The sequence below is a fragment of the Seriola dumerili genome, unplaced genomic scaffold, assembly GCF_002260705.1.
Source record: "Seriola dumerili isolate Sdu_G_001 unplaced genomic scaffold, Sdu_1.0 BDQW01000226.1, whole genome shotgun sequence".
Classification (NCBI taxonomy): domain Eukaryota; kingdom Metazoa; phylum Chordata; class Actinopteri; order Carangiformes; family Carangidae; genus Seriola; species Seriola dumerili.
Window position 1 is genome coordinate 2,434,367 of NW_019174481.1, and position 24,063 is coordinate 2,458,429.

Genomic DNA, 24,063 nt, shown 5'->3' on the forward strand with positions numbered 1-24,063 from the left:
AAAAATAACAAACATAATGTTTGAACTTTGGCAGAAATGTCTGATCACATCGTTCAGAGTGACAAACAGGTTATCAGGGTCGTCAGTTTACATGTTTGACATTACTATGCATCAAGCTGACAGATACAGAGAAACCAAACATTAACTTCCCATTGTCCTTCATTGGAAACAGTTTTTGGTTCCCTATGGATTGGAGCGTGAGGATTGTCCAGAGTAATACAGACACTACTGCTAGAAAGACATGCTGCTGTTGATTTTTTTAATGTAGTTTTTTAATGCAGTGAGCAGCACAAACGGAGGTAGAACCATCATGTCCAGATACCAGTATGGTATTTGGTATGTGGTATATCTGGGAGCAGAAGGCAGGAGGTATTAAAATTAATCTAAACACTTCTGATATGCTTTGGACAGTGTTCAACAGTAACACACAATCCATAGATAATAGGCCAAAGCAGACACAATCACTGGTCTAATTCTAATAAAAAATACTTTTCTGTATGTGTACGTGTTTTCTATATTGAGATCTTTGGCCAGTTTCCTACAGTATCTTTCTCTCCCATGCTGTAGTCTGTGTTAATCAATGTTGTACTGCCCTCTTTTCCAGTTTTCCACATGACCCACGCACTCCCCTTTTAAGCCCTCGGAGCCGATTTGAGCCGACATTCAGAAGACGTCCGCACACTTGGCCACAGACTGGATACGGGCCTGATCTTCCTGACTTCACTATGACCCTGAGATTCCTGTTGGTAGCCTCAGCTCTCATTCTGGGGGCCACACTCACCATCTCGCTGGCAGACCGCACCGCACAGTGCAAAATCAAATGGTAATGTAGTTGTTTTTTCTTTCAGTGTTTGTGCAGAGTCAGCACTGGTATGGAAGCTTTCAGTGATTTGCCTATTTTTCTAATGACTGAGTTTTATCTGATTATTAATATCAATGCTGCAGCGTGTGTTCCTGCTGTTAATGTTCACAGTGCAGAGGCAGCATTATGTGACCTGCGAGGCATAGATAATGCTTTAAGATACTGTTTGGATTCCACTGCTGTCACAGTGCAAAATGGTCAAATACATAGTGGACAAGGTACTTTATGATTTCAGATTCCTGTGTGGTGTAATTTCTCATGCTTATTATCTCAGATACGGGCTCACAAGACTCACATTAGTCATGCAGTGCAGAAAAAATAGAAAGCTTTGATGATTAACAGAATCTGAAGCAGTTGTCAATTTTCTGATGCATGAAGTTCATCTTTTATTAATCAGATATTTCTCATGAATACAATATGAGCCTTCGACTGAACAATACATTAACAAATCTAACACTCACTGCTCTGCTCGGCTCTGCAGGTTGTTTGGGATCTCGTGCAGCGATGTCCAGGGGAGGCTGGTGGGCCAGATCAAGGCCTGGCAGATCAGGCAAAGCTGTCTGTATGCAGGGGAGCGGTGCTCGTACGAGGTCAGAAACATCTCACTCAACTAACATATTGTTGAATTTGAATAAATAACAAACAATTCATTTCTGTAAAAAAGAATCCACATTTTCACAGCAGATTCAGAAAGTGGGAAATGAGCCAATGGATGTAAACATGTTAGAAATGTTATGAATATAGATAATGAGTGGAGGCTGGTGTATGAACGTTATAGTAGTAATAATATAAAGTATGTCTTCATAGGAGAAGTTACAATTGCTGACAAACATTGTACATTATTAAACCCTTAAAATCGGTTTACAACCACATTATAGTGTGTAACAAAGCATTAATTAAATGTTTATGTAGTGATTTTTAATGGTAAATGGGGGTTTAAGTGTTGATTATGATTCATATGCTGAGTTTTTCCTAGGTCATGCACCTCAGTGTTCATATGTATGTAATACGCAGAAAAACACTGCATGGTTGTTATTGTAAATGCTATTAATTACTTTTCCATGTTATTTAAATTACTGAGTGGCTTGTGGTCCAGCCCTGACACACGGTCTCGTCTGTCATGATTTGACATGACTTGACTGTGATTTTGAAAAAAAACTTGAATAACTTTGGCTTAATGCTAAACTGCAACTCCCAACGGCTGCTACTACTCACACGAGTCCTCTGGGAAATTACTACAAACAGTTGTACCCGATGCATATGCACAATGTCCTCATTTCCATGATTAATAAAGTGAGCCTGACATGTGCAGTATGCAGTGCTCCTGTGAGACTTGACTGAATTTGAAATGTGCTGCAGCTTGTGTCGACAGCTCCTTACCTGATCAAAGCCACGCACACGTCTCCCACGACAAGGAAAGTGAACAACCTTCAGTTTCTTCTAGAGCAGTCCACCATCTGCAAAGTGACTGTGAGTACGATTCTTTTCTGAATCGGATCATGATGCAGCTCCAACAGAACCTGAAGTGTTTCCTCTATTTTAAACCACTCTGCAAACCTGTGCCCACAATAAACTTTGTTCAGGACCAAAGGACGCTATTTAATTCAAGTGAATACCAAATTTCATCAGTGTTTTATTTTATATTTGATTTCATGGAGCGATCATAAAAATGTTAAATTCTAGGTTTGATTATTTAACTCCTAGAAAATATCACACAGCTTCAATCAGATGTTGAAACAAGCAGATAGATAATGTGTGTGATGCTTAGGGGATGCTTAGTTTATCAGCTTTGATCTCTGATATTCCTCTTTCAAATACCGTTTCCCTTTTGGTCTTCTGATCTCTCTCATGTGCAGGGTGACGCGGTGTCTGAGTTTTCCAAAGATCCGGCTGACAACAGCACAAACTACTGCAGCCTCCAGAACCTGATGGATGGTAAAAGTTCTCTCTGTTTGGCTCACGATATCTGTGATTTACTCAGTCATTCATGTCAGTAATTTTAATCTACATTACAACAAAAGGTAACAGCCAGGGTTAACAATGTGTGTGTGTTTTTCTCCGTTCAGGAAGTGACCTGATCGATGCTGAGGGATACAAACAGTTCAGCAATAAGTGGATTTGTCCTGGGTTTGATGCTGCAAACTGCACCATGTCTTAGGAGGAGAGTAGATCCTGAGTAAACAGTGCATTTATTCTCTGTAGTTCCTGTGTGCATAATTTAGTTTTATTTTGAATGATTAATACTTTTTAATAGTATCATGAAATGACAAGTTGCAGACCAGTTACCGGGAACAAAAGGTTTGTTTTACATAAATTAAATGAAAACAATGGAGGAATTTTGTAAACCACTGATGCACAGAAATTTAACCTGAATAATATTTAAATGTTTAATGGCTGATTTTGTTTTTACAATAAATGAATTAACTGCTTTTTGTCACTCCTTAAGATGAAGACTAAAAACAAGGTAGAAACAAAGAAGAACAGAATGATAAGAGACTCCCCTGTACTGAGGCTCCATCAGCCCACGAGTATGTGATGCTGTACTGACAATAATATTTCATTATTCTATTTATCTACAATTTGTCATGAGTCCAGTTGACTAAGAATACATAATAATTAGTTTTATTTTAGGGAATTTGCACAGTCCCAGTAAGAAACTGGTACTTTGGAACGCAGGTGACGGAGTGTGACACACATTAGCTGAGAAAATACACAAATATGATGTGAAAAATCTTTGCAGTTTAATCATTATACAAAGTTAGTCCATAACAGATACTTCATTTCAAAAGAAAATCTACATGTGTAAATATAATCTTTGGTGTGTATTTGACAGCAGTTTAACATGTGAAAAATAAAGTAATAATAATGATACAATCTGTTATGAATGCACAGAGAGGTCAAGTGCTTTGAAACAGAGCTGCATCTTATACACTGACGTGATGGAGAGGTTGTGTTCATCATTCAAGTGCTGTCGAGTTTGAATGGTTTCCTTTCAATAAGAGCTGGCATTAGGGGGACATACATTTTACAATACACATTGATTTATTATTATTATTAGACAGTTAAAACAGAGACACACAAGCCTTTGTTTCAGTCCAACCTGCGCCATCTGCAGGTAAGAAATGTAACAGCAGCAGCAGCAGCAGGTTCGTTCTGCACAAATGTTACTTTTCTGTAGGTGTCGCTGTTTGACACGTGTTGAACTGGACAATGACCAAACAGCTCCCCCTTGTGGAGAAGCTGCTGCAGCAGCGAGGTGGTGAATGAGTTTCCCACCAGTTTGCAGAAAGTGTTTTGCTGACGTGACAACTTGGTGCAAAGGTAGCATGACTCGGAGCTGCCAGCAGACAAACCACACTTCAGTCAGATGATCCTGTTAAATCTCTGAAGCTGATTATGAGGTTAATTGATGAAAGACAATATGTAAACTTGTTGGAATCAAACATTTAAATTGAAACTGTTTATCAACAATACTTGTTGAATCTTACAAATATATAGTGTTTTAAATTTGAGGTTATTTACATATGAATATATGATCAAATCATCTCTGGATATGTAAGATTATTACTCCTGCCAGTTAAAGGCTATCACATGACTTGATTCTAGCCACATATTTTTTAAACAAACAAAAAGTAATCATCTCACATCTTCACACAAAAATAAAATGTGAGCTCGATCTACATATTTTTTAATAGTTTTATTAAATCCTCATAGAAAATATTATTCAATCTCTGTAGAAAATGAAATCGCATTTACAGAAGAAAGCAACAGTTTGCAACAGTCTCTCAAGTGCCGTCTCCCTCGAGGTGAGTCATTTGAGACATCAGGCCTTTTTTAACTTGACCTGGCCAGAAGTAATCCTCATGTTGTGAGTCTACGCTTTGCTGCGCCGTCCTTGTTTTTCAGGGCTGGGGCCTCAGGCAGGAGGCGGCCCAGCCAACGACGTAGTCTGTCTGCAGTTCACTGTGTTTTAGTGCCTGCTTGTGTTTCTGTCTGCACGTCAAATTCAGTCAGGCAGCAGTAGAGCAGCGTCTGGGTGTATTTGGTGGCAAAGGCTGGAGGAGGGGAAGAGGGAGGGTGTGGGAGGGATGTGAAAAGACAAAGGGAGTGGAGAGGTCAGCTACAACTGTCACTGATAATCCAAGATGATTCATGCTGTATTTTAAAAGTGATATTGAGTCAGACAGTGTAAAGGATTTAAATATTATAATGAACTTCAGTAACTAAGTAGAGAAGTGTTCCCCCACCGTTTATCACTTCCTCTCCACATGTTTCAAATGGCTAAAACAGGACAATATATAACTGATATTCATACCTTAAAATAAAATTAAAACACAAATATACTGCTCTGAAATATGATATTTTCTGTACATGGACATTCGAGGCCAAATCTTACCATTTATGTTGCGTATGAATTTGGGCCTCTTCTCCTCAGGCAGGTAAATGGCCACATAATAAACTGGCACCCCAGAGAGGGCAATGCCAATTCCTATGAGAGAGTTGATTGTGTCTCCGTACAGAGGGACGATGACTAAGAACAGGCTGCACAGACAGTAGATGAAGGGGAAGATCAGGGTCAACTGTGGAGAGAAGTAGACAAGCATCTCCGGTTATTTAAGTTCAAGGAGCTCAAATTCGCACAAAGGTACAGTAACTGGCTGAATGTACTCAGTCACTTTCGACTGTGTGCAGCACCTTGACAGGCCTGTGTCTGTCTGGCTGAGTGATGCGCAGGTAGATGAGGCCGGCCACAGACAGACCCACGTAGAGCCAGTAACTGAAGCTGAAGTAGTTGATGAGCTGGAACACGTCCTCCACACACAGAAAGATCAGGCCCATTAACCCCTGCAGCCACACAGCACAATAAAAAGAACATGTGCCAACCCGTCATGTGACCGTTTTCTGCTCTTTGAAGTCACGTGTACGTGCTGGCATTTGAGGTATTAAATGTTCATTTGTATAATTAAGAGTGAGGTAAATGCTCCTCACATTAAACAGCAGGGCAGGTATAGGCGTGTAGCGCTCCAGGTGGATCAGACTCAGACTGTTGGGGAGGTGGCCCTCTCTGGCTCCAACGAAAAACAACCTGCATGATCAATAAAGATGTAAAGTTACTGTCAAAATACTCATCATGATGTGGGCCTCAAGTCTGCCTGTTCAGTGTGTTGTGAGTACCGTGAGGCAGCAATGATAGAAGCATTGAGTCCTCCGTAGCAGGACATGGCCACTGAAACAGGGATGATCCAGTTGAACGGGCCGAGGACTGCATTCCCAAATGTCTGCGGGATCAGATTCACTTGGTCTATTAAGCTCTGGGTCAACAAAGCCTATAAATACCTCAGAGCATTGTATGATCCAGAATTCACTGACAATTCACTGCAAGCTGCTTCTGCTTTAATCTCTGCAGCCTTGTTTTCTTCTCAGAGGGCAAAACGTCTCAGGCCAAACATTTCTAAGTAGAACAGGACTATATTTAGCATCATCTCTCTCTCAGGTAGCTGTTGGGCCCGGTCCCAGTGTCCACATTCACGGACTCAACACACTTTGAGTTGCATTCCTGCAAAGTCCATGAGGGCTTACGGCTGTCCCGCTGCCAAATCATCAAGTGCATGAAGGCTCTGGCGCAGACATTTTGAGCCCTTATGCACACTTCCCATTAAATTTGCATTTCTGCAGACTTTGCCTGACTTTACCCACAGTTCATAGCGTTGTGATGTTAAACACTGGGTTACCACCGGGGAAGCATTAAAAAAATGGTAAACAACCACCATAAAGCGGAAAAAAGAAGAACATAGAAGAAGAATGGTTAACAAACAATCATGAAAGGAACAAACCCTAACGTTACATGTAAGTATTTTTGGGTCATAGAATAAACACAGAGCTTTCATCGGCTCTTATCCAATATAATTTTTTTGTTACAAACAGGGAGCAAAAAGAGGAATAAAGTCTGTGAAGGTTCAGGATTTAGGCCTTCGAGGCGCCATTGGGATTAAGCCTTGGTATCTTACCACAGCAACGGCATCACTGGCCAGCAGAGATGACATATCCAGAACCACGTAGTACGCCACGTTGGTCAGCAGGTAGATAATGGTCACTATGGGCATGGAAATCGCAATGGCCAGGGGCAGATTCCTACAACAACAAGCACACAGTGTGGTTAAATGACTCAAAGAAATCTGCAGAATAGGTTTCACTCAAGTTGCACTTCACACCTTGTCAATACATTACGTTGTAATTCCAGCTCATGTGATTTTATTTCTGTTCTTATTTTGTCAAATTCGTCTAAACACTACAAGCAAGAAATGTAAATTACCACCTCACGGTTGTTTGCCTCTGCCAACCAGTCAAGTTGCAGTTTAGATCCATGTCTGTCCAGACTCATCTAATACATGTAGCGAAGAATCTGAAGGTATTTAATGAAAATGTTTTTGTTACGCTGTATGTCTATTGTATCAGTGTGGAAGTTCATTGAGAGAAACAAAAAACAGTCAAATTCCTTATATGTGTTCACATGCTTGGCCAATAACGCTGATTCTGATAAAAACACAAAGTTGTTGCCATGGCAGCAGACGAAGCTTCAAATATGGATGCTGCTGCAAAGAAGCTACAAATTCTAAAATGTGAAATAAAATGTCTAAAATGTTTCACACACATCTTCAACCCAGCAACACAGAACATCTATACAAGATCCACACAGTGTTCTGGTGTTGAATACTGGCCAGAAAATCTTTTCGCAACATTATGATTCCATAATAAAAGTGACCTTTGACCTTTTGGATATAAAATGTGATCACTTCATCATTTCATCCTATTAGACATTAGTGTGACATTTTATGTAACGCCTTGAGGGAATTTCTTCAAATTTGGTACAAACATTCATTTGGACTCAAGGATGAACTGATTAGATTTTGGTGGTCAAAGGTCAAAGGTCAAGGTCACGGTGACATCACGTTCTTGTGAACATGATATATGAGGAACGCCTGGATAGAATTTCATTACATCTGCCACAAACATTCACTTGGACTCATTGATGAACTCATTAGAATTTAGTGGTCGAAGCTCGATTCTCCATTTCATGAACTAACTAGTCACTTACTTTGTTGTTTGGTTCAATTCAATTGAGTCATTTGATGATTCTCTGCGGCTTCATCACAAAGAGCAACACTTTTCATAAATAGTGAGTACAGCCATTGTTGATATAAAAATATTGATTGTAGCAGCTTTAAATCAAGTCTAAATAAATATCTGTTACTGGAAGTTCGGTATTTTTTGGACAAATAGAAAAACATTCAATGAGTTTTATGTTTTAGCACAATTTTCGGTGGCTCATTTTCACGATCTGTATTAACCTTTTTTTTTTAATATTCAGAAGCATGTTAGCCATTCAGCGCTGGGTTGTTCGGAGACTAACTGTGAGTAGATCAGTGAGCCAAAAACAGGAAGGAAAAGTAAATTAAAGTGTCAAAAGTGTCTGCATAAGGCTCAAGTATATATATGTACATGTCTCAGAGTGTTTCTTTTGGTACGTCTGTCTGATTACCTCTCTGGATTCTGAATCTCCTCTGTGACAAAATTGAGTGTATCCCAGCCAGAGTAGGAGAACAGAGCAGAGTAGAGGGCCAAAGCTATGGCTCCAGGATCTGTAGAGGAGCCCTCAAACGGACTGTCGAAGCTCTTTGTTGCTCCTACACAGATAGAGAAGTCAGAGTTTGAAACACATGGCATTTATTTCCTGTTTCCTTTTATGCATTCGTATTTTTATTTGAACCTACCAGTAGATAATTTCAGGAGTCCTACAATGATGATGAGGAAGAGCGCCATGAGTTTGGCGTAAGTGAAGATGTCCTGGACTAGAGTCCCCCACTTCACATAGGCACAGTTGATGAAAATGAGCATACCTGGATAAAACAGATAAATAAGTCAATGAATGAATCTTCTTCTGCATGACTAACATATTGATTTATACAAACGAGGCCTAACACAGCTTCTGGTACAACTTCTGCTTTTAGGTGGCATGTGCAGAGCAGGCAAAGAGCAATCATTCAGGAAACAGTGGGAAAACATTATTGGTCAGTTTCTGAAATTCATTTTATAAGAAGTTGAATTTTTATTTTTTTTTGTTCTTAGCCAACCATCTCAGCCTCATTCAGTATGTGGGTACAGAGAGAGCGGTTCACGACTCATGGCAGTGCTGCTCTCTCACCTAAATACCATTTGTGCCAACTACATTCTTCACAGCACAAAGCCGGCTGTAAACCACAGTGGTATTTGTACAGTACTGGAGATCCAACTATAGCCTGTGCCAGTCCCACGAAGGGTTACAGAGTTTGATACTGCGATGAATGGAAATTACTGCTGACAAATATATTATATTTCCTGTGACTACTTCAAAATAAAAGCCATCCCAGTTGAAAGGTTTTAATGTGAACTAGCAGCAGTAGGAAATGTTGGGTTTGCATTAGCAATAATTTAATCCAGCTCTGTTACTGAGTTGGAAGAGTGAATAGTAAACACTTAGGCTGACATCAATAAGATAAAATTACACACTGTAAACCTGGAAAACATACGTGTATCGTTAGGTGGTTTAAATCCAGAACAGGATTGGCGGACCCTGCCACTAACAACTGTATAGAGAGGTAATTACTGAATGTAATTATATTGAATGGCTATTGTTAAAAAAAACAAAAAAAAAACGTAAATAGTTAATTAATAATTTCACGGAAATTGTAAGGTCAATAACTTTAATGGTCATATATTGTATAAAGTGAGATTTCCACATCTTTTTTTGATTATAAAGCAGGTCTAGGTTCTTTGTTAATACTGTGAAAGTATCAAAATGATCAGTGAGCAGAGAAATGCACACAGCCCCTATTCAGAAACTGTGAAACTGTGTCTTAAAATGAGCCATCAGCACTTCTGTAACTTTGTGATGTCACTCAGACCCCACCATCCAACTTTGCAGGATTTGGTTTCTCTGAGTGTTTACCTGTAATCTGCTACATTTTTTATTGGAATACTCAGAAAACAGTGAGCCAATCAGAAGAGAGGCTCAGAGCCTCCTCTTTTCTGATTGGACCACTGACCTGTTGTTGCTAGAGCTCCACAGAGAAGTCAGAGAGAGGAGATGTAAAACTATACCGAGATGGTTTTTGGAACTTAAAATCACAAATTTATCTTCTTATGGATCAACACTGATCAACACCTATACGTGCTTTGTTTCAGCCTTCCTCTGCCTGCAGAACCGCAGTGGCGGCAGTAAACTCACTCTTGTGTTTCACAATACAAAATGTGTGGACATACATTCACAGCTAAAAAGCTGATTAACTTTCACTAAATTACATTCTCAATCACAGACTGCTTTTCTTTTTTTTTCTCTTTTGCCGTGGGGACTTTGCAACGTGTTTTTCTGGGTAATGAATTAAATGCTAAATCTAGTATATCTCACACACACACACACACACACACACTGGAGTTTTTCTTACAGAGGCAGGCTGCAGCGATGAGGCGGACAGCGTTGTACGGCGGTTGGCAGGTCGGATAGAGAGCCTCCACCAGGTAGTTGGCAAAGGTCAGTGAAATCACAGCCTGGCTGGCTGGCTCGATCAGCAGGATGGACGTCCACAGGCGGATGAAAGCCGGGAAGCTGCCAAACGACTCCAGGATGTAGGCGTAGCTGGCTCCAGACTTCGTGATGGTGGTGCCAAGCTCTGCGTAGCACAAAGCCCCGAACACTGAGAAGATCCCTCCGACAGCCCAAATCACCAACGACAGTCCGTAAGAGGCGCTGTGCATGAGTACACCCTTTGGTGAGACAAAGATCCCAGAGCCAATCATGTTGCCCACGATGAGGCAGATTCCATTCATGAGAGAGATTTCTCTCCTCATCTGCATTTTCTCTTCTTTTGGGGCCTTTAAGTCTTCGTCAGACGGAGCCCGTGATCTCGGGCATATTGTCTGTGACATAAGCCCTATCTTCTGCCTCAGATCCTCCATTGGTCTTGCAGAGCTGGTGTGGGGATGATGAAATAAGAATTAGAGGGAATCTAGTTTAAATAATTAATATGACACGATTCTTGTACTTTAAACTTCAACTACACAACTCCAGGCTGAAACATAAAAGCTGAACACCGCCCTGTTAATATCCAGTAAACAAGAAAAGGTCACACATGCTCAAAGGGTCACTAACAGAAATGTTTTTCTTCATAGTCCACACTTCCTGGCTCCAGACATTTATAAAACCTACTTAACAGGTGTGATAATTCATAAAAAAAAGGGCAAATGTGGAAAAGAAAAAGAAAAAGGAAAAAGGAAGTGAATTTACCTTATGTTTTGGTAAATCTAACAGTGTATTTGTCCGTCTGAACATGTAGTGTCTCTCAGGTCAGTGCTGCTCCTCTGAGCCAGTGAGACATTGGTGAGATCATATCTGAGGTAGCAACATGACTGTCAATGTTGCAATCGCTGCAGCCCAGCACGACCACAACGGGTGTTTTTCCAGCAGCAGGCGAGCTGAAACTCTCGTGTTCCCCTCTGTGCTATTTTCAGAGACAAGCAGACCTCGTCCCTGCCCCCAGGGAGCCTTCATCAGCAAAGACAGAGGGAACCAGTCTGCTTCTGGGTCAACAGAAGACCAGTCAGTCATTAAAGAACATTTAATGATTGGCGATTGGTCCGACACCTGCTTCTCTATCAGTCACTCGGACAGGTTGCTATACACTTGAACAGACTAAGAGCCAGTGGGCCCCAGACATTTAAAAGTCCCCCTTCTACATAGGAGCAGGACGCCGAAAATAAAAGTGCAAAATGCAAACTGACTCTTCTTTGTGCTAATTTTACATCTGTGGTATTTTGCATCTCTTTATAATCCTTTTGCACCTCTTTGTAGTAATTTTGTAGTTTTATGTTGCATCTCTTTGGGGTTGTTCTGTCTTCTTGTTGTGGTTTATGCATCTTCTTAGTCCTTTTGCACCTCTTTAGTGATGTTGCTTCTCTTTGAGGTTGCTTTGTGTCTCCTTGTTGGTTTGCTTCTCTTTGCATCTGTGTAGTCGTTTTGCATCTTGTCGAGGTTGTTTTGCATCTCTAGGTGTTACGCATCTCTTCCAGTGACATTTTGTCCCAGGTAGGCCTGTTCAGTATTCCACGGTTATACACAAGCCCTCTTACTTCTTGGCATCCCGATCAGTAGCTTAATATAGATGATAACATTATATGACCTAACTGTTCTAACTGACTAAATATTGCCCTGGATTAATGATACATAAAAAGAAAGACAGAAAGAAAGAAGACGAAAGCAGGCAGAAGTAAAAACAGAGTACCAATTTTAATGCGTTTGATACAGTTTGTGAAAAATACCTAGTTGTTGAAACCACAGCTTCACATCAACTGAACTTTATGTAACACATAATATTACTGATAAACTGACATTGATAATGACACGGGCACTAAATTATGTCCCAAATTATGGGCCAGGCAACGCTACGAATATCAAATCAACACTTAAAAAAAACAAAACAATGCATGAGTTTTTAACAACTGATCACGGATGAAAATACATATAAAAAGATGACACCATCATCTACAATACAAAATATGTTAAACATATTTAGGCTATTAAATTTGTAGCATTTTTACTCATCCTTGCTTGATATGTGTGTAAAAGGCTTTTGCACATTACTATAGTTGAGACTCAAAGCAGAATATGAGGCACAGTTATCAAAGACAAGGCAATACAAGTCCAACATCATGGAAGCATATCGACCTTGTTGGCCTTCCTGTTGTCATTTAAATGACGTTACATCACTGTGTAATATTTCTTGTAAGAATGACCTGCTGGGGTCCATTTCCCACTGTGTAGTTCAAAGTGCAGTTGTTATTGAACTGCAATTTATTTTGGACTTAATGACAGGGAGCCTGTGTATCCACATAATGAGCAATGAGGAAGTGCATTTATGTAGAGAAATGGAAAGAAAACAAAAGGTTATTCTGTGATGAATGTATGGATATACAGACCGTAGCTACAATACTGTAATGTGAGCACCCATTTGATAAAGTGAAAGTAGTGACGACGGCAGTAAGGCTCTTCATGAGAAACTATACACATACACACTAGAGCTGATATGATTAGTTGATGGTCAGAATATTATAATAATCACTTAATTGATAAAGTTATTTCGAAGCATTAATACCAAAGGAAAATCACTGATTCCAGCTTTTTAAATGTAAATATTTGCTTTGTTTTCTTAGTCTTCAGTCTTCTAAATACCTTTGGGCTTTGACTGTTGTTCAGAAAAAATCCAACAGTTTAAAGATGTCACCTTGGGCTCTGGGAAACAGTGAACTGCATTTTTTGTTTTTACCATTTTCTGAACCATAAAAGACCAAATGAGAAAATTATCATCCAGTTACTCGACAATGAAAATCATCATTAGATGCAGCTCTATCACTCGCGCACACACAAACACAAATGAGTTAAGGAGGACTGAAAGTAACGAGCGTGTCATGGGAATAGAAATCATTTGTTTCTTTACTACAATGTATTTTGGCACAAAGAATATCCATTACATGTTAGACATTTGAATGAAGTGACAGTGAATTCTGGGGCTGACAAACAGGTTTTACTCTTATATATAGAGATAAAATGATGCTACCGTTTTCATGTCGATGTATTTTCTTGCATTGAACAGATTTATGCCTTGCTGAATGTCTAGAAGAAACAGATTTTACAAGTCTTACTGTCAGTTTGAGCAGATTTAGGCAGCACACATACAGTAGAAAAAGTTTCACAATTAAAGAGTAATAAACTGAGCAGCGTGACAGCTTAGACTGTACCGTACAGTGCTACAAGCAAAGCGGGTTTGATTTACTCTGTTCATGTATTGCATTTGTCTCAACTCAGCAGGATAAAAATGTGACTCTTAATTTTCAATCTTAGCTCAGAGCGCATGGAAGAACTTTAACTCTTGAAGCATCCAGATGAGTCTGAAGTGTCTAAAGTGAACATTATTAAGAATACTGAGAGGTGATGCCACTACTGAGAAGACCAAAAGAAATCAGAGGGCAGATCACTTTAGTCCACTTTGACATGCAGACACGCACGCACACACACACACATACATACACATCCTTCTCCTTCTGGGTGTTATATTACAATCTCAACTTCCTCTTTACACCAGGTCCCAGTGACTCTCTTTAGCTCAGTGGTAAAAAGAGAGGGAGGAAAGAAAACTTTCCACACAGTCACAGTCTACCAAAATCACAACTCAATCCAACATTTCAGCTGAGTTACGTGGCACTGTTAAAGTTCAAGAACACGTGGTTAGATTGCTATCATTAGCTCTGGAGTATTTCTTGTACAGCACTTGATGATGCATTTTCTCATTGGTTTATCAATGGATATGTGCTTCAAACCAAGACAGACACCCTTTGTTCCTTTGAGGGCCACGTACCCCTTCACAGGTGGGACACATTGTCAGGAAAGTCAACCCATAACTACATGATACTTTTAGATGAGATTGCTATAATAGGAATACATCTTATTTTTCTTGCAGATTTACCAGCATGTTAACAGTCGTCCTGTCACTTACTCAGATCAACTGAGTGTATCGAGGATGTCTGCATTCTACAAATAAGGCTGCGCGCGCGCACACACACACACACGCACGCACGCACGCATACGCGCACACACACATAAATAAAAATACTAGGCTACATAACTAATGGTAACATACCAAAATGAGTGAAACCCTGGAATACATCCACTCAGTGTGTGAATACTATAAATAAATCACCTCATTTAATCCAGAACATTGTTAAATAAAATCGATGATTCAGTCAAAATCTTTTGATTCTGATAATACAGAATCGAATCCGTCTCTTACTGATGAGTGGATATTAACTTTCCAACCAGTAGTTTGGTTCAGTACCTGTGACGTGTTTTTCTCAATCCTTTTCGGGGAAAAACCGGCAGGAAACATGGTGACCATCTTGATGACAGCGGGACCAGTAATCGTCAACTTTAGTGTAACGTCGGAACAGACTGTAAACTGGATATTTTCCATTGCTTGGCTGAAACTGCTGCTACATGTTCCTGGGGATATTGTAGGACGTGGACATTGGCGGTGCGCTGGGGACGATGGCTGCGGTAGGGGAGCTGATTTCGGCCGGGTACGGCTGAAGACCCATCTGCTTGTTGTCGTGCAGCTTGCGGACGACAATGCGGCAGAAGTCTTCGTTGTGTCTGTGACAGTTGTCCAGGAGCTGGCGGACCTTGGCGGTGCGAGTGGCCTGGTTCACCACAAGTTCGTAATCCTCTCGCATCAGCATGGAGCGGGCCAGCAGGGCGTCCAAGCTCTGGTTCAAACAGGCATCTGTCATCTGGAGGACGATCTCCTCACGCCGTGTTGCGATCCACTGGGCGATGGGGCCTTGTGAGGGTGGGGACTGCTGCAATGGAGGAGTGTAATTCACTGTGAGGGAAGAAAAAGAGAAAGAGAGCTGTGATTCGGATTTTGCAAAAATATGTCATATTGTTATCATTACCTGTTATTAGCTATGTCAAGTCAATTTTATTTATGTACCCAAATTCTCAAATTTGCCTCAAAGGGTTTTACAATCTGTGCAACATAGGACAGGTTCTATCCTTACAGCCTGGTTAAGAAAAAACTCTTACAGAGAATCACAGGTAGGAAGGGGCATAAAAAACAGACAAAAAAGGCAACTTCCAGGTGTCGCTAAACCAGATCTGGGCCACATCACCTCCCCTCTACCACAAAGACCAAAAACAGACTACATATACACACAACAGGAAAGACATACTGTATGCTTTCAATGCTTGTACCTTGTTGCTGAGGCTGTGGCTTGAGGGTGAGGTTGTCCAGTCGAGTCTCACACTCGGTCACCGGCAGGCCAGGCTTGATGGGAATGTTCAAATCTTTCAGGGGCCTGGCGCTCTGGAAGTCGTTGAGATTGTTGATTTGGCTGTGGTCCTTCAGAGACTCTGGAGGCTCCAGAGTATTAGTTATGAATGACGGTGGAAGACTACCTACATGAAAAAGAGCAGAGCAAGAGGTGTGATGTACCCAGGCGACAAATGAAGCTCATTTTATATTAAATGTTACATCTGATCTCGTCTGTGCTCTTGCCATCTTGTCGATGGTGAACCATGCCCTTATATGTTGTACATTTATAAGATATACATAAATCAATGCTCAATCTCACAGCAGCATAACCACTAATTAAATGATGCAGAGACATACATGCCAGTCTCGCTGTTACCTTTAGACGGTGCAGCATTACTGCTGATGAGGTCACCTGGTTGGGATATGTCTGTGTCCTGGGAAGAACAAGAGGCTGAGCCCGAGCCTGAACTCTCCTGTGGCAGAACAGACAGTAATGCTTCATTTCCACACACACTCACACACTTATACAGCAGTAATCACATAAAAATACCAAAACATACAAGGCTTAAATGTAGAAGTTGCTCCCCCAGTATCACTGCTTAATTTTAGACTTTTTTTTTGATATTTCCATAGACATGTCAGTTAAAGACATCCATTTAACAGCTAAATGCATGTACTCCTCAGAGCATTACTTGGCCAGCATAACCTGAATGTAAGTGAAGATGAGTGGTTACTGACTGGCCAGGGGCTGGGACTGTTCTTCAGCATGTTCAGGGATCCCTTCTCACTCCTCTTCTCACACACCGTCTGAGCTGAACAACAGCCTGATCTCTGCCTCAACTGTGGAGTGAGGAAGACGAGGTGGATGACAAACAGGGAATGAATCACAGTGACAGGGAAACTTTGTGGGCAACAAGCAAATGTTAAGAATGTGTTAAATTAAATACGCTGGAATCAGAGCTAATTAAACTAATAAAACAGCTAGACTAAGTAAAACGCCTTATTTGGAAACCCTTATATAAAAGAAAACACTGTAACTTCATGTCCACATAAGGAAACATGTATTTTTCATTTACAAGAGGAGAAAAAAAACAGCTTGTTAACCAGAAGAGTTTTCATGTGTCTGACAACACAGTTAAATGTTCACTTCATTACTTCTTATATTTTCTCCTGGTGGAAGTTTTGCTGCCTTTAAGTGTTGCTCATATCAAAGGGTCAATAAAGGTCATATCAATTTTTGGATTTAAAAGCTGTGCATTGTGTAATTGTTTTGTTGCAGTTAAAGCAAGAGGGGATTGCAATGAGTACTCGAATTACTGGACTTTTGGCAGCAACATTTGTCCTGAGTATTCAGTTTCCTGCAGCAAGGGTGATTTGGAGTTACTCTATTGTACTCTATTTAAAACCCAAGATAGGAATTTAATATTACTCCCAATAATTGACAAGTCTTTTAATACACAGACATACTGACATACTAACAATAGACAATAAATACCTAGAATTCATTTCTGAGTTCCAGCACAAAGAAATGTTGGTTTTCATTAGTAATTAATATAAAAAGTGGAAAAATAAGAAAATAAGCCTGTATTTTCAACTATCATCATCTGAGAATCTCTCTCTCTTGAGGCAGTCGAGGCAAACGGCCGAGCACCCTGAACCTGCTTCTGCTTGAGGTTTCCTCCTGTTAAAAGGGAGCCTTTATTTGCCACTGTTGCCAAGTGTTTGCTCATGAGGGAATATTGGGTCTAGGTAAATAGTATTATAAAAAGTAAGGTCTAGACCCGCTCTGTATTCAAAGTGACCTGAGATAACCTCTGTTAGGATTTGGCCCTGTTAAAACAAAACTGACTTGACCTGACTAACACAGCAATTGGTTTTACCTGTTCTGGATAATCACAGCTATCTACTAAGGCCTAATCCTACTTTAACTTACAGGCAGTAGCTTTCCTGTAAAATGTTTCGTAATTGGAAGCAATGGTCTCCCTCACATGTACACACACCAAAACTGAATAGAGGAAGGATATGGTAAAGGGAAATTATGAAGCAAAGTTTTTGACCTGTCATCCTTTATTAGTCACAGACTAAATCTCAAACTGTCCCAGATTACACACAGTTAAACCTTTAGCCCCCCTTCTTTGTGCAGAGACATCAGATATTCAGCTTTAGTTTGCTGTTTGTATGTTCCTGAACAGGGAGATTACCCTACACCACTGAGACATGATAGAAAAGCAAACAGCCTTTGGATTATGTAATAATTACTTGTTTTTTAGTAATCGTGTATCCAGGGAAAACCTGCTGAGAATGTGTGTGTTATGTTTCCTGTAGTTACACACATCTATAGCTTGGACCTGCCCTGTGCAGTTAAAATCCCCCACAGGTGGACACTAAAATGCTGTGGGGCAGTTGGCTGTTAGATGAACTGTTCAGTAAATAGGAAAACACCTACAGAAGATGATTTCCTGCCTAAATCAAAATGACAACCTTTTTAGTGTAATGCCCATTTTTCTAACAGCTACTGTATGTTACCAACGTCCCCATTCTGTGTGTTATCATCAAAGGTGAGCAAACTCAAGTCTCCCTCTGTCTCCGTTTCCATACCCATCACCTCCATCACAGTGAACCAGAACTGGGAGAACTGATAGTCTCTGGGTTTGAGGTGCCGACCATGAACCACAACATCCCCAGTCTGAGTCCAGCCAGTGACCTTTGTTGCATGTCGTTCCCCAACTTTCTCTACCCTCAGCTCCCGTGGTGCTCTACTCTCAGCTATCTAATTAAAGGCATACAATACCTAAAAAAACATAAATAAAACACTGTTAAAAGCCTGTGACTGACCTTTGACCTCTTGATCTGCAGCACGGCCTCCAAGAAGTCTATTTCATCAAACGTTCTCACCATGGGCTCCAGCTCAATCAAACACTCTGAAATGGCAGGAAAACACAACACACCATTAATGTACGTCACACTGTGAAATCTAGTCAACAAGGAAGGACAAAACTATCTTTAACTAGTATTACTTTTCCCCCAAGTCATGTGGTTGTATCAGTTTGGACAACAGCTCACAAACTTTGCCTATTTGGTCTTTTGTTTAAGTGACTCACGCACAGATGAAAGAAAGTTGTACAGTCATTAAAACATTACAGAAAACAAGTTCATAAATCTGCTACATGTTTTGATTATCAAAGGAGGGTTTGATTATTTCAGTCATAAAAAGCAGTTGCCTTGAACATGTATACTTTGAGTCAGTGCTGAGAGATTCATAGTGTTTCAGTGAAGACAGAAGAAAATTTCAGTATCATGACAGGAAGCTGATACTTAGTCACTGCTGCTTCGTTAGGGTAAAATTTAGCATGCGAAAAACGTGTCTGTTACTCAACAGTACAGAGTCATCCCAAACTGTGAAAAATGTCAAGGCGATACAAAAAAGTGCAAGTGTCTTTTGAGTAGGTGGGATTTGTAATCTACTTCCAGAAATGAGTTCCTGTGGTTGAGTAACTGGTGTGAGCTTACGGAGGAAGGAAGGCCGTTCGTCAGGGTTAGAGGTCCAGCCGCAGGTCATTAAACTGATAAGGGTCCCTCTGCTGGGGATCTCAGCGGGCAGGCTCTCCAGGCTTGTGTCAGGACGCATACCGCGCAATACGCTGAACATAATCTGCATGGGGTTTGTCACCTCTGACCACAGACACACACATACTAGTTTAGTCTGGTAACACCATGAAAACTCCCTCAAACAGCAAGTAAACTAAATGAGAGTGACAAGTCAGACTTGGATATACATTTACAAAAACCAATTTAATAAAAAATGTGTTACCTTCGAATGGTATTTGCCTGGACAGCACCTCCCACATTATGATGGCATAGCTGTAATGTAAACATCAAGAGGAGGGAGAAGGGAAATTAGAGTTGTGTCTTTTCCACTGGTATTCCCCTTGAGAGCTGAGGGACTTTACGACAAGCTACCCAGAGAGGCTGCTTTGATGAACAGTGATGATTCACTGTAACAATTCAGATCCACCGCCCAAAAGCTTAATAGCCCAGAGAGATTCACTCTAACTTGCAAAAGACAGAGGATTTACTGGCTGATTGAGCCTGACATGATCGACAGATTTAGTCTTTGGCATAAATCCCTGCACAGTGTTCTGTTTTGGTATGCCAACAATCCAAACCATTGTTGGCACATTGTCTCATGCTGCCAGGCAGGACAACTTCATTTCCTCGACTGTGTTTGACAATCTTTTACTTAGAGTTTTAAACAGTGAAATAAAGTTATCAAGTTCACCCATTCACAAATTCTACCCAATAATTTGACCACTGACCATTTGAACGTCACGCACATAAAACATCTTGAGATTTAAGTCATACCCAGATTAAAGGGGAATGTACTTAGTGTTCTAATTACAAGTTATTGGGATTTGCTGTCTCACCTGTACATATCATGTTTCACATCGGCACGGCGGCTCTTGGATGGTTCGTACTCCTCAGGGGGCATGTAGATGACTGTGCCGCCCATCTCTGTGGGTTTGGACCCTGAGCCTTTACTAACAGACAGCTGCCGCCACTTTGAAAGGCCAAAGTCTGCAATCTGGACAGAACGACAGCAAAATGTTAGCGCTATTTAAGAATGGACATATTTTAACATAACTTTTCTTCAACTTTTAACTTTAATTGATTAAAAGACAACTGGTTGGGGCTCCAAGAACCTTAGCTATGTGGTGAGAATTGTCCTGTTTATAATAATGGCAGACACTCTGGCACACTTTGTATCTTTAGATATTAAGCTAAAGTGTGGACTTCAATTAATCAAAGAAATGACATTGACTGCAATTAACAATCATTTCATTATGAATTAATTCGATGATTATTTTCTCAATCCTTTAATAATTTTGTCTAAAAATGTAAAAAGAAAATGTCTGAGAACTGACTCAGCTCTAATAAAATCTAAAAAAGAAAATTCTATCCAAAAGCAGTAAGGTTTTACAACAGAACTGTGAAACTCAATACAGAAAATGTATTTTAAAAAACAAAACAGACAGATCGCGTTCCAAGTGGTACATGTCACACATACAGCGAATACCATACCAAATCTCATTGACAGACACACCTTAACATGAAATTCACCATCCAGCAGTATGTTCTGTGTCTTTAGATCATGATGTAAGAGCGGTGGGTTCATGTTGTGAAGGAAGTTGACCCCAAGTGCAATTTCATAAAGAATCCTCAGTCGCAAAGGCCAGGCAAGAACTGGGTACATGTCCTTCTGTAGGAAGAGACAACAGGCCAGATATAAAAATATATATATATAGAGAGAGGATGTGTTATACTGTGTTGAGACTACAGAACAAAGTGATGCAAGAGCAAAAAAGAAGGGAGAAGAAATGTACTACACGAACACAAGAGGGAATTTCCCCAAACTATGTTTGCCTGCTCTCTCCACTTTTCTTTTCCTGCTTGTTTCAAAGTTTCATCAGAGACAGTGAATACCTCCAAGTTCCACTTTTGGAATGGTTTGGTGTGTCACAGAAGAGAAAGCTATGTCATACATGTATCATGTTGAGTGATGACTTAGCTCTTCAGCTATTCTGGCAACTGAAGTGAAAAACAAGAACTGTAGGCGTTTCTCTTGTTCAATATGTGACTGAAATTTAACTGAATTCAAAACAAATAACACTATTTTGCTTCTGATCAGTTACACGTTAGTTCTCCTTTGCTAAGTAAAAGAGGAAGCCAATGTATGTATACCTTATACATAACTACTCTCAGCCTCGTTATGCTACCTGCTGACATATAGCTACCTCGTGGAGCAACAGGTCCAGAGAGCCATTGCTCATGAACTCTGTGACAATGCAGAAGAACTCTGGCTCATTGCAAATGCCAAAGATCTGGATGATGTAGTTGAATCTGGCTTTGTGGAGCACCTCAGCCTCCTTCAGCAGGCAGTTCCTCTCTCTGAAACACAGCCAGCGATACAGAGTCAGTATTAACTCTTAGACAGACTGATAAAAACACCAAAGCATTGATGACATTTGTAGTGTTGTGTACACAGAGGTACAGGTGGTGAAATCATTATAACAGCATTAAGATGGAAACTTTAAGACATTGCTACCCATCATGATATGACAAATGTATGCAAGCAATGACCTGCGTTCCACTGTTAGGTATAACATGAGGTCAAATTGTTTATATACATGAAATAAAACACTTAGTTTTGTTAGTATCTGCAGGTTGTTCTGAATTATGCAATTGGATTATAGACATTTAAAATAATATTAATAAAGCATATCATTACACTATGATCCTGTTGAAATTCAGTAAATGGTAATATTGAGTTATTGCCCATCCCCATCTGTCATGGCATCATTACACAGGGGAATAAAGGGTCATTGTACTCAAAATATTTCTTGAGAATTAGCGCAGATTAGCTTTAAACGTTTAGATCTCAACAAGTTTCCGTTGAACCACAACTGCAGGAGGGCAGACTGCCTCTGTCATCTAGAAACAAACCATGCACCTGGTTCAAAGAGAAAGCTACGACACACCCATTGTAGCCAAACCAACAGATCACAGAGTCAATATATCAGCTAATATTTATTTATTAATGAAGTACTAGTATTAGCATATATATCAACCAGTAGGTAAAATGAAATAATAGTACAGAAACAGCTACACACATTTGAGGTAATGTAGAAAGAGTGTCTCCATTACATAGTGTAAAGGTGTATGTATATGTATGGCTTGTTTTTTTTTTAATCATTTTTTGCAGCTCAGGTTTAAAAATGCGGCTCTGAGCAAGTTTTTCGTCCACCTGAGCTGCGGGAATGCAGACAGATTAAATCGTCTAGAGTCAAGCCCTGCAGCAGCTTCACAGACAGAGCAGTGAAACAACTCCTGCGACACATTTGATTCAAATGTACCTGCAAGCCTGACATTTAATTAAAATTAACACCAGTTCAAGTCTTGATGCTCTCATTTGCATCTTACAGTCTTCTGTGACTGTACAGTGGGTGCTCACTTTTCTGTGTAATTTTTACCGAAAAAGCACAATTTAAGTTTCTGTTTGAGAGCATTTCATCCTTAAATTTAAGAGTTAAATTTCCTTCCTGACAGTGTGCATGGCCTAAATTGTTATATGAGATGGTGACGGTACCTTTCCCCGAAAGGCGAGTCGAACTTCAGGCACTTGATGGCCACAGTGGTCCTCCAGTCGGAGTGCTGCGCCTTAAACACGGTGCCAAAGCCGCCTCTGCTCAGGTAGTACAGGTCTGTGAGCTTCTGGTAGGGGATCACCGGTAAGGTGCTGGTCAGACTGCCCATGTTCACACAGCCCATAGCCGCGCACGGTTCCATGGCAGTTTGTGAGCCTTTTACGAGAAGTCTCTGAGGATTTATCATCCACTAGGTCAGCTACTGAAAGCAGAACTGCCTCTTTAGGTGTACGCAATGAGGAAGAGCTCTCCCATTAACACGCATGCCATAATGTCGCGGAACGCTAGCAGGCTAAGCTAACGTTAATGTGGCGGAGGTGGAGGACGGCTGAGAGTGAGCCAACGATTAGCGGTTCACACGTTTCCTGACCAAAACTGCCGTACACCCAACGACAAGAATTAAATGTATGAGCTTTCACGCTCCTGTTTACTCATGATACGCTACAGCGGCTTCCTGTGACCAGCTGACAGAGTCTTTGCGAAAGAGCGAAAACAACAGAGCGCCACTGTGCCCCGCTGTCATTTAAGGCAGGTGGGTTTGTTGTTGCTAATGACGACACGCTTCCGGGTTTTCGCTAGATGCGTTCACGATCCTAGGTTTTATTTTTAACAGATTCAGATAGTTGACCTGAATTTATTTATTTTTTTTTTGTGCGGCTGGTTCTAAACATCCCTCTGAGCACAAAGAGATTCTGAATTCAGAGACGAATTATAGAGAGAAACTAAGATAAGTTAATAATAAAAAATATGATGAGGGGGAGCTTATGAGTTGTTCACATAATCTTTTGGATGAGGCTTCAAATGAATAGTTAGTTTCACTTTGGCTGGAACAGTCACACCTCCTTGGAGCCTGAACGCAACTGTTAATGTCGGGATTTTAACCATAGATTCATACCGGAATACCCCAGACGTGGGGTTTTCCCACCGACACGTTGTTGAGTTAAACGATACATTTCAGTATAAAAAAAAGTAAGTATACTTCATTAGGTCATAAATACGTGAACTCATAAGACTCATATCTGCACTAGCTACTTTTAGTTATGGTAATAAATTGTATGTTTAATCCAATTCATAGTTTAGCAGAATTTTATAAAACCATACA

The 24,063-nt window shown here is 40.4% G+C and overlaps 3 protein-coding genes across 4 annotated transcripts; 1 reads left to right on the forward strand and 2 right to left on the reverse strand.

The window, feature by feature from the left end:
* The first annotated feature begins 310 nt into the window (after positions 1–310).
* On the forward strand, positions 311–3,062 carry LOC111228907. Its single transcript, XM_022755019.1, has 6 exons — positions 311–336; positions 605–823; positions 1,344–1,452; positions 2,222–2,332; positions 2,719–2,797; positions 2,929–3,062. Exons 1-6 carry the CDS (start codon positions 311–313, stop codon positions 3,018–3,020), a joined length of 636 nt encoding a protein of 211 aa, XP_022610740.1. The 3' UTR covers positions 3,021–3,062.
* Positions 3,063–4,575: 1,513 nt separating this feature from the next.
* Positions 4,576–11,249, reverse strand: LOC111228762 (Y+L amino acid transporter 2-like). Its single transcript, XM_022754785.1, has 10 exons — positions 11,184–11,249; positions 10,345–10,868; positions 8,635–8,760; positions 8,403–8,547; positions 6,871–6,994; positions 6,038–6,141; positions 5,852–5,948; positions 5,558–5,707; positions 5,259–5,442; positions 4,576–4,917 (listed from the first exon to the last, which is right to left on the reverse strand). The coding sequence occupies exons 2-10, from the start codon at positions 10,853–10,855 to the stop codon at positions 4,823–4,825; spliced, it is 1,536 nt and encodes a 511-aa protein (XP_022610506.1). The 5' UTR covers positions 10,856–10,868; positions 11,184–11,249; the 3' UTR covers positions 4,576–4,822.
* A 914-nt stretch (positions 11,250–12,163) lies between these two features.
* On the reverse strand, positions 12,164–23,474 carry ripk2 (receptor interacting serine/threonine kinase 2). Of its 2 annotated transcripts, none has more exons than XM_022754787.1 (11): positions 22,904–23,474; positions 21,552–21,705; positions 20,861–21,013; positions 20,184–20,341; positions 19,571–19,620; positions 19,270–19,431; positions 18,595–18,680; positions 16,498–16,599; positions 16,136–16,232; positions 15,699–15,902; positions 12,164–15,327 (listed from the first exon to the last, which is right to left on the reverse strand). In XM_022754787.1, exons 1-11 carry the CDS (start codon positions 23,146–23,148, stop codon positions 14,939–14,941), a joined length of 1,800 nt encoding a protein of 599 aa, XP_022610508.1. In that variant the 5' UTR covers positions 23,149–23,474; the 3' UTR covers positions 12,164–14,938. The 2 variants fall into 2 exon arrangements, with proteins under 2 accessions (XP_022610508.1, XP_022610507.1); XM_022754786.1 differs by having other exon boundaries at positions 20,861–21,016.
* Between the last annotated feature and the right edge of the window lie 589 nt (positions 23,475–24,063).

Excerpts from the sequence above, each read along its gene's own strand:
- LOC111228907 (XM_022755019.1), top strand. The coding sequence starts at position 311 with ATGTCCAGATACCAGTATGGTATTTG. Across the intron at positions 337-604 it reads AGATACCAGTATGGTATTTG|TTTTCCACATGACCCACGCA; the intron begins GTATGTGGTATA and ends CCTCTTTTCCAG. Across the intron at positions 1,453-2,221 it reads GGGAGCGGTGCTCGTACGAG|CTTGTGTCGACAGCTCCTTA; the intron begins GTCAGAAACATC and ends AATGTGCTGCAG.
- LOC111228762 (XM_022754785.1), bottom strand. The coding sequence starts at position 10,855 with ATGGAGGATCTGAGGCAGAAGATAGGGCTTATGTCACAGACAATATGC. Across the intron at positions 5,949-6,037 it reads TCTATCATTGCTGCCTCACG|GTTGTTTTTCGTTGGAGCCA; the intron begins GTACTCACAACA and ends TTGATCATGCAG. Across the intron at positions 4,918-5,258 it reads ATTCATACGCAACATAAATG|CCTTTGCCACCAAATACACC; the intron begins GTAAGATTTGGC and ends CCCCTCCTCCAG.
- ripk2 (XM_022754786.1), bottom strand. The coding sequence starts at position 23,148 with ATGATAAATCCTCAGAGACTTCTCGTAAAAGGCTCACAAACTGCCATG. Across the intron at positions 20,342-20,860 it reads ATGGTGAATTTCATGTTAAG|ATTGCAGACTTTGGCCTTTC; the intron begins GTGTGTCTGTCA and ends CGTTCTGTCCAG. Across the intron at positions 19,432-19,570 it reads CAGGCAAATACCATTCGAAG|AGGTGACAAACCCCATGCAG; the intron begins GTAACACATTTT and ends GTCTGTGGTCAG.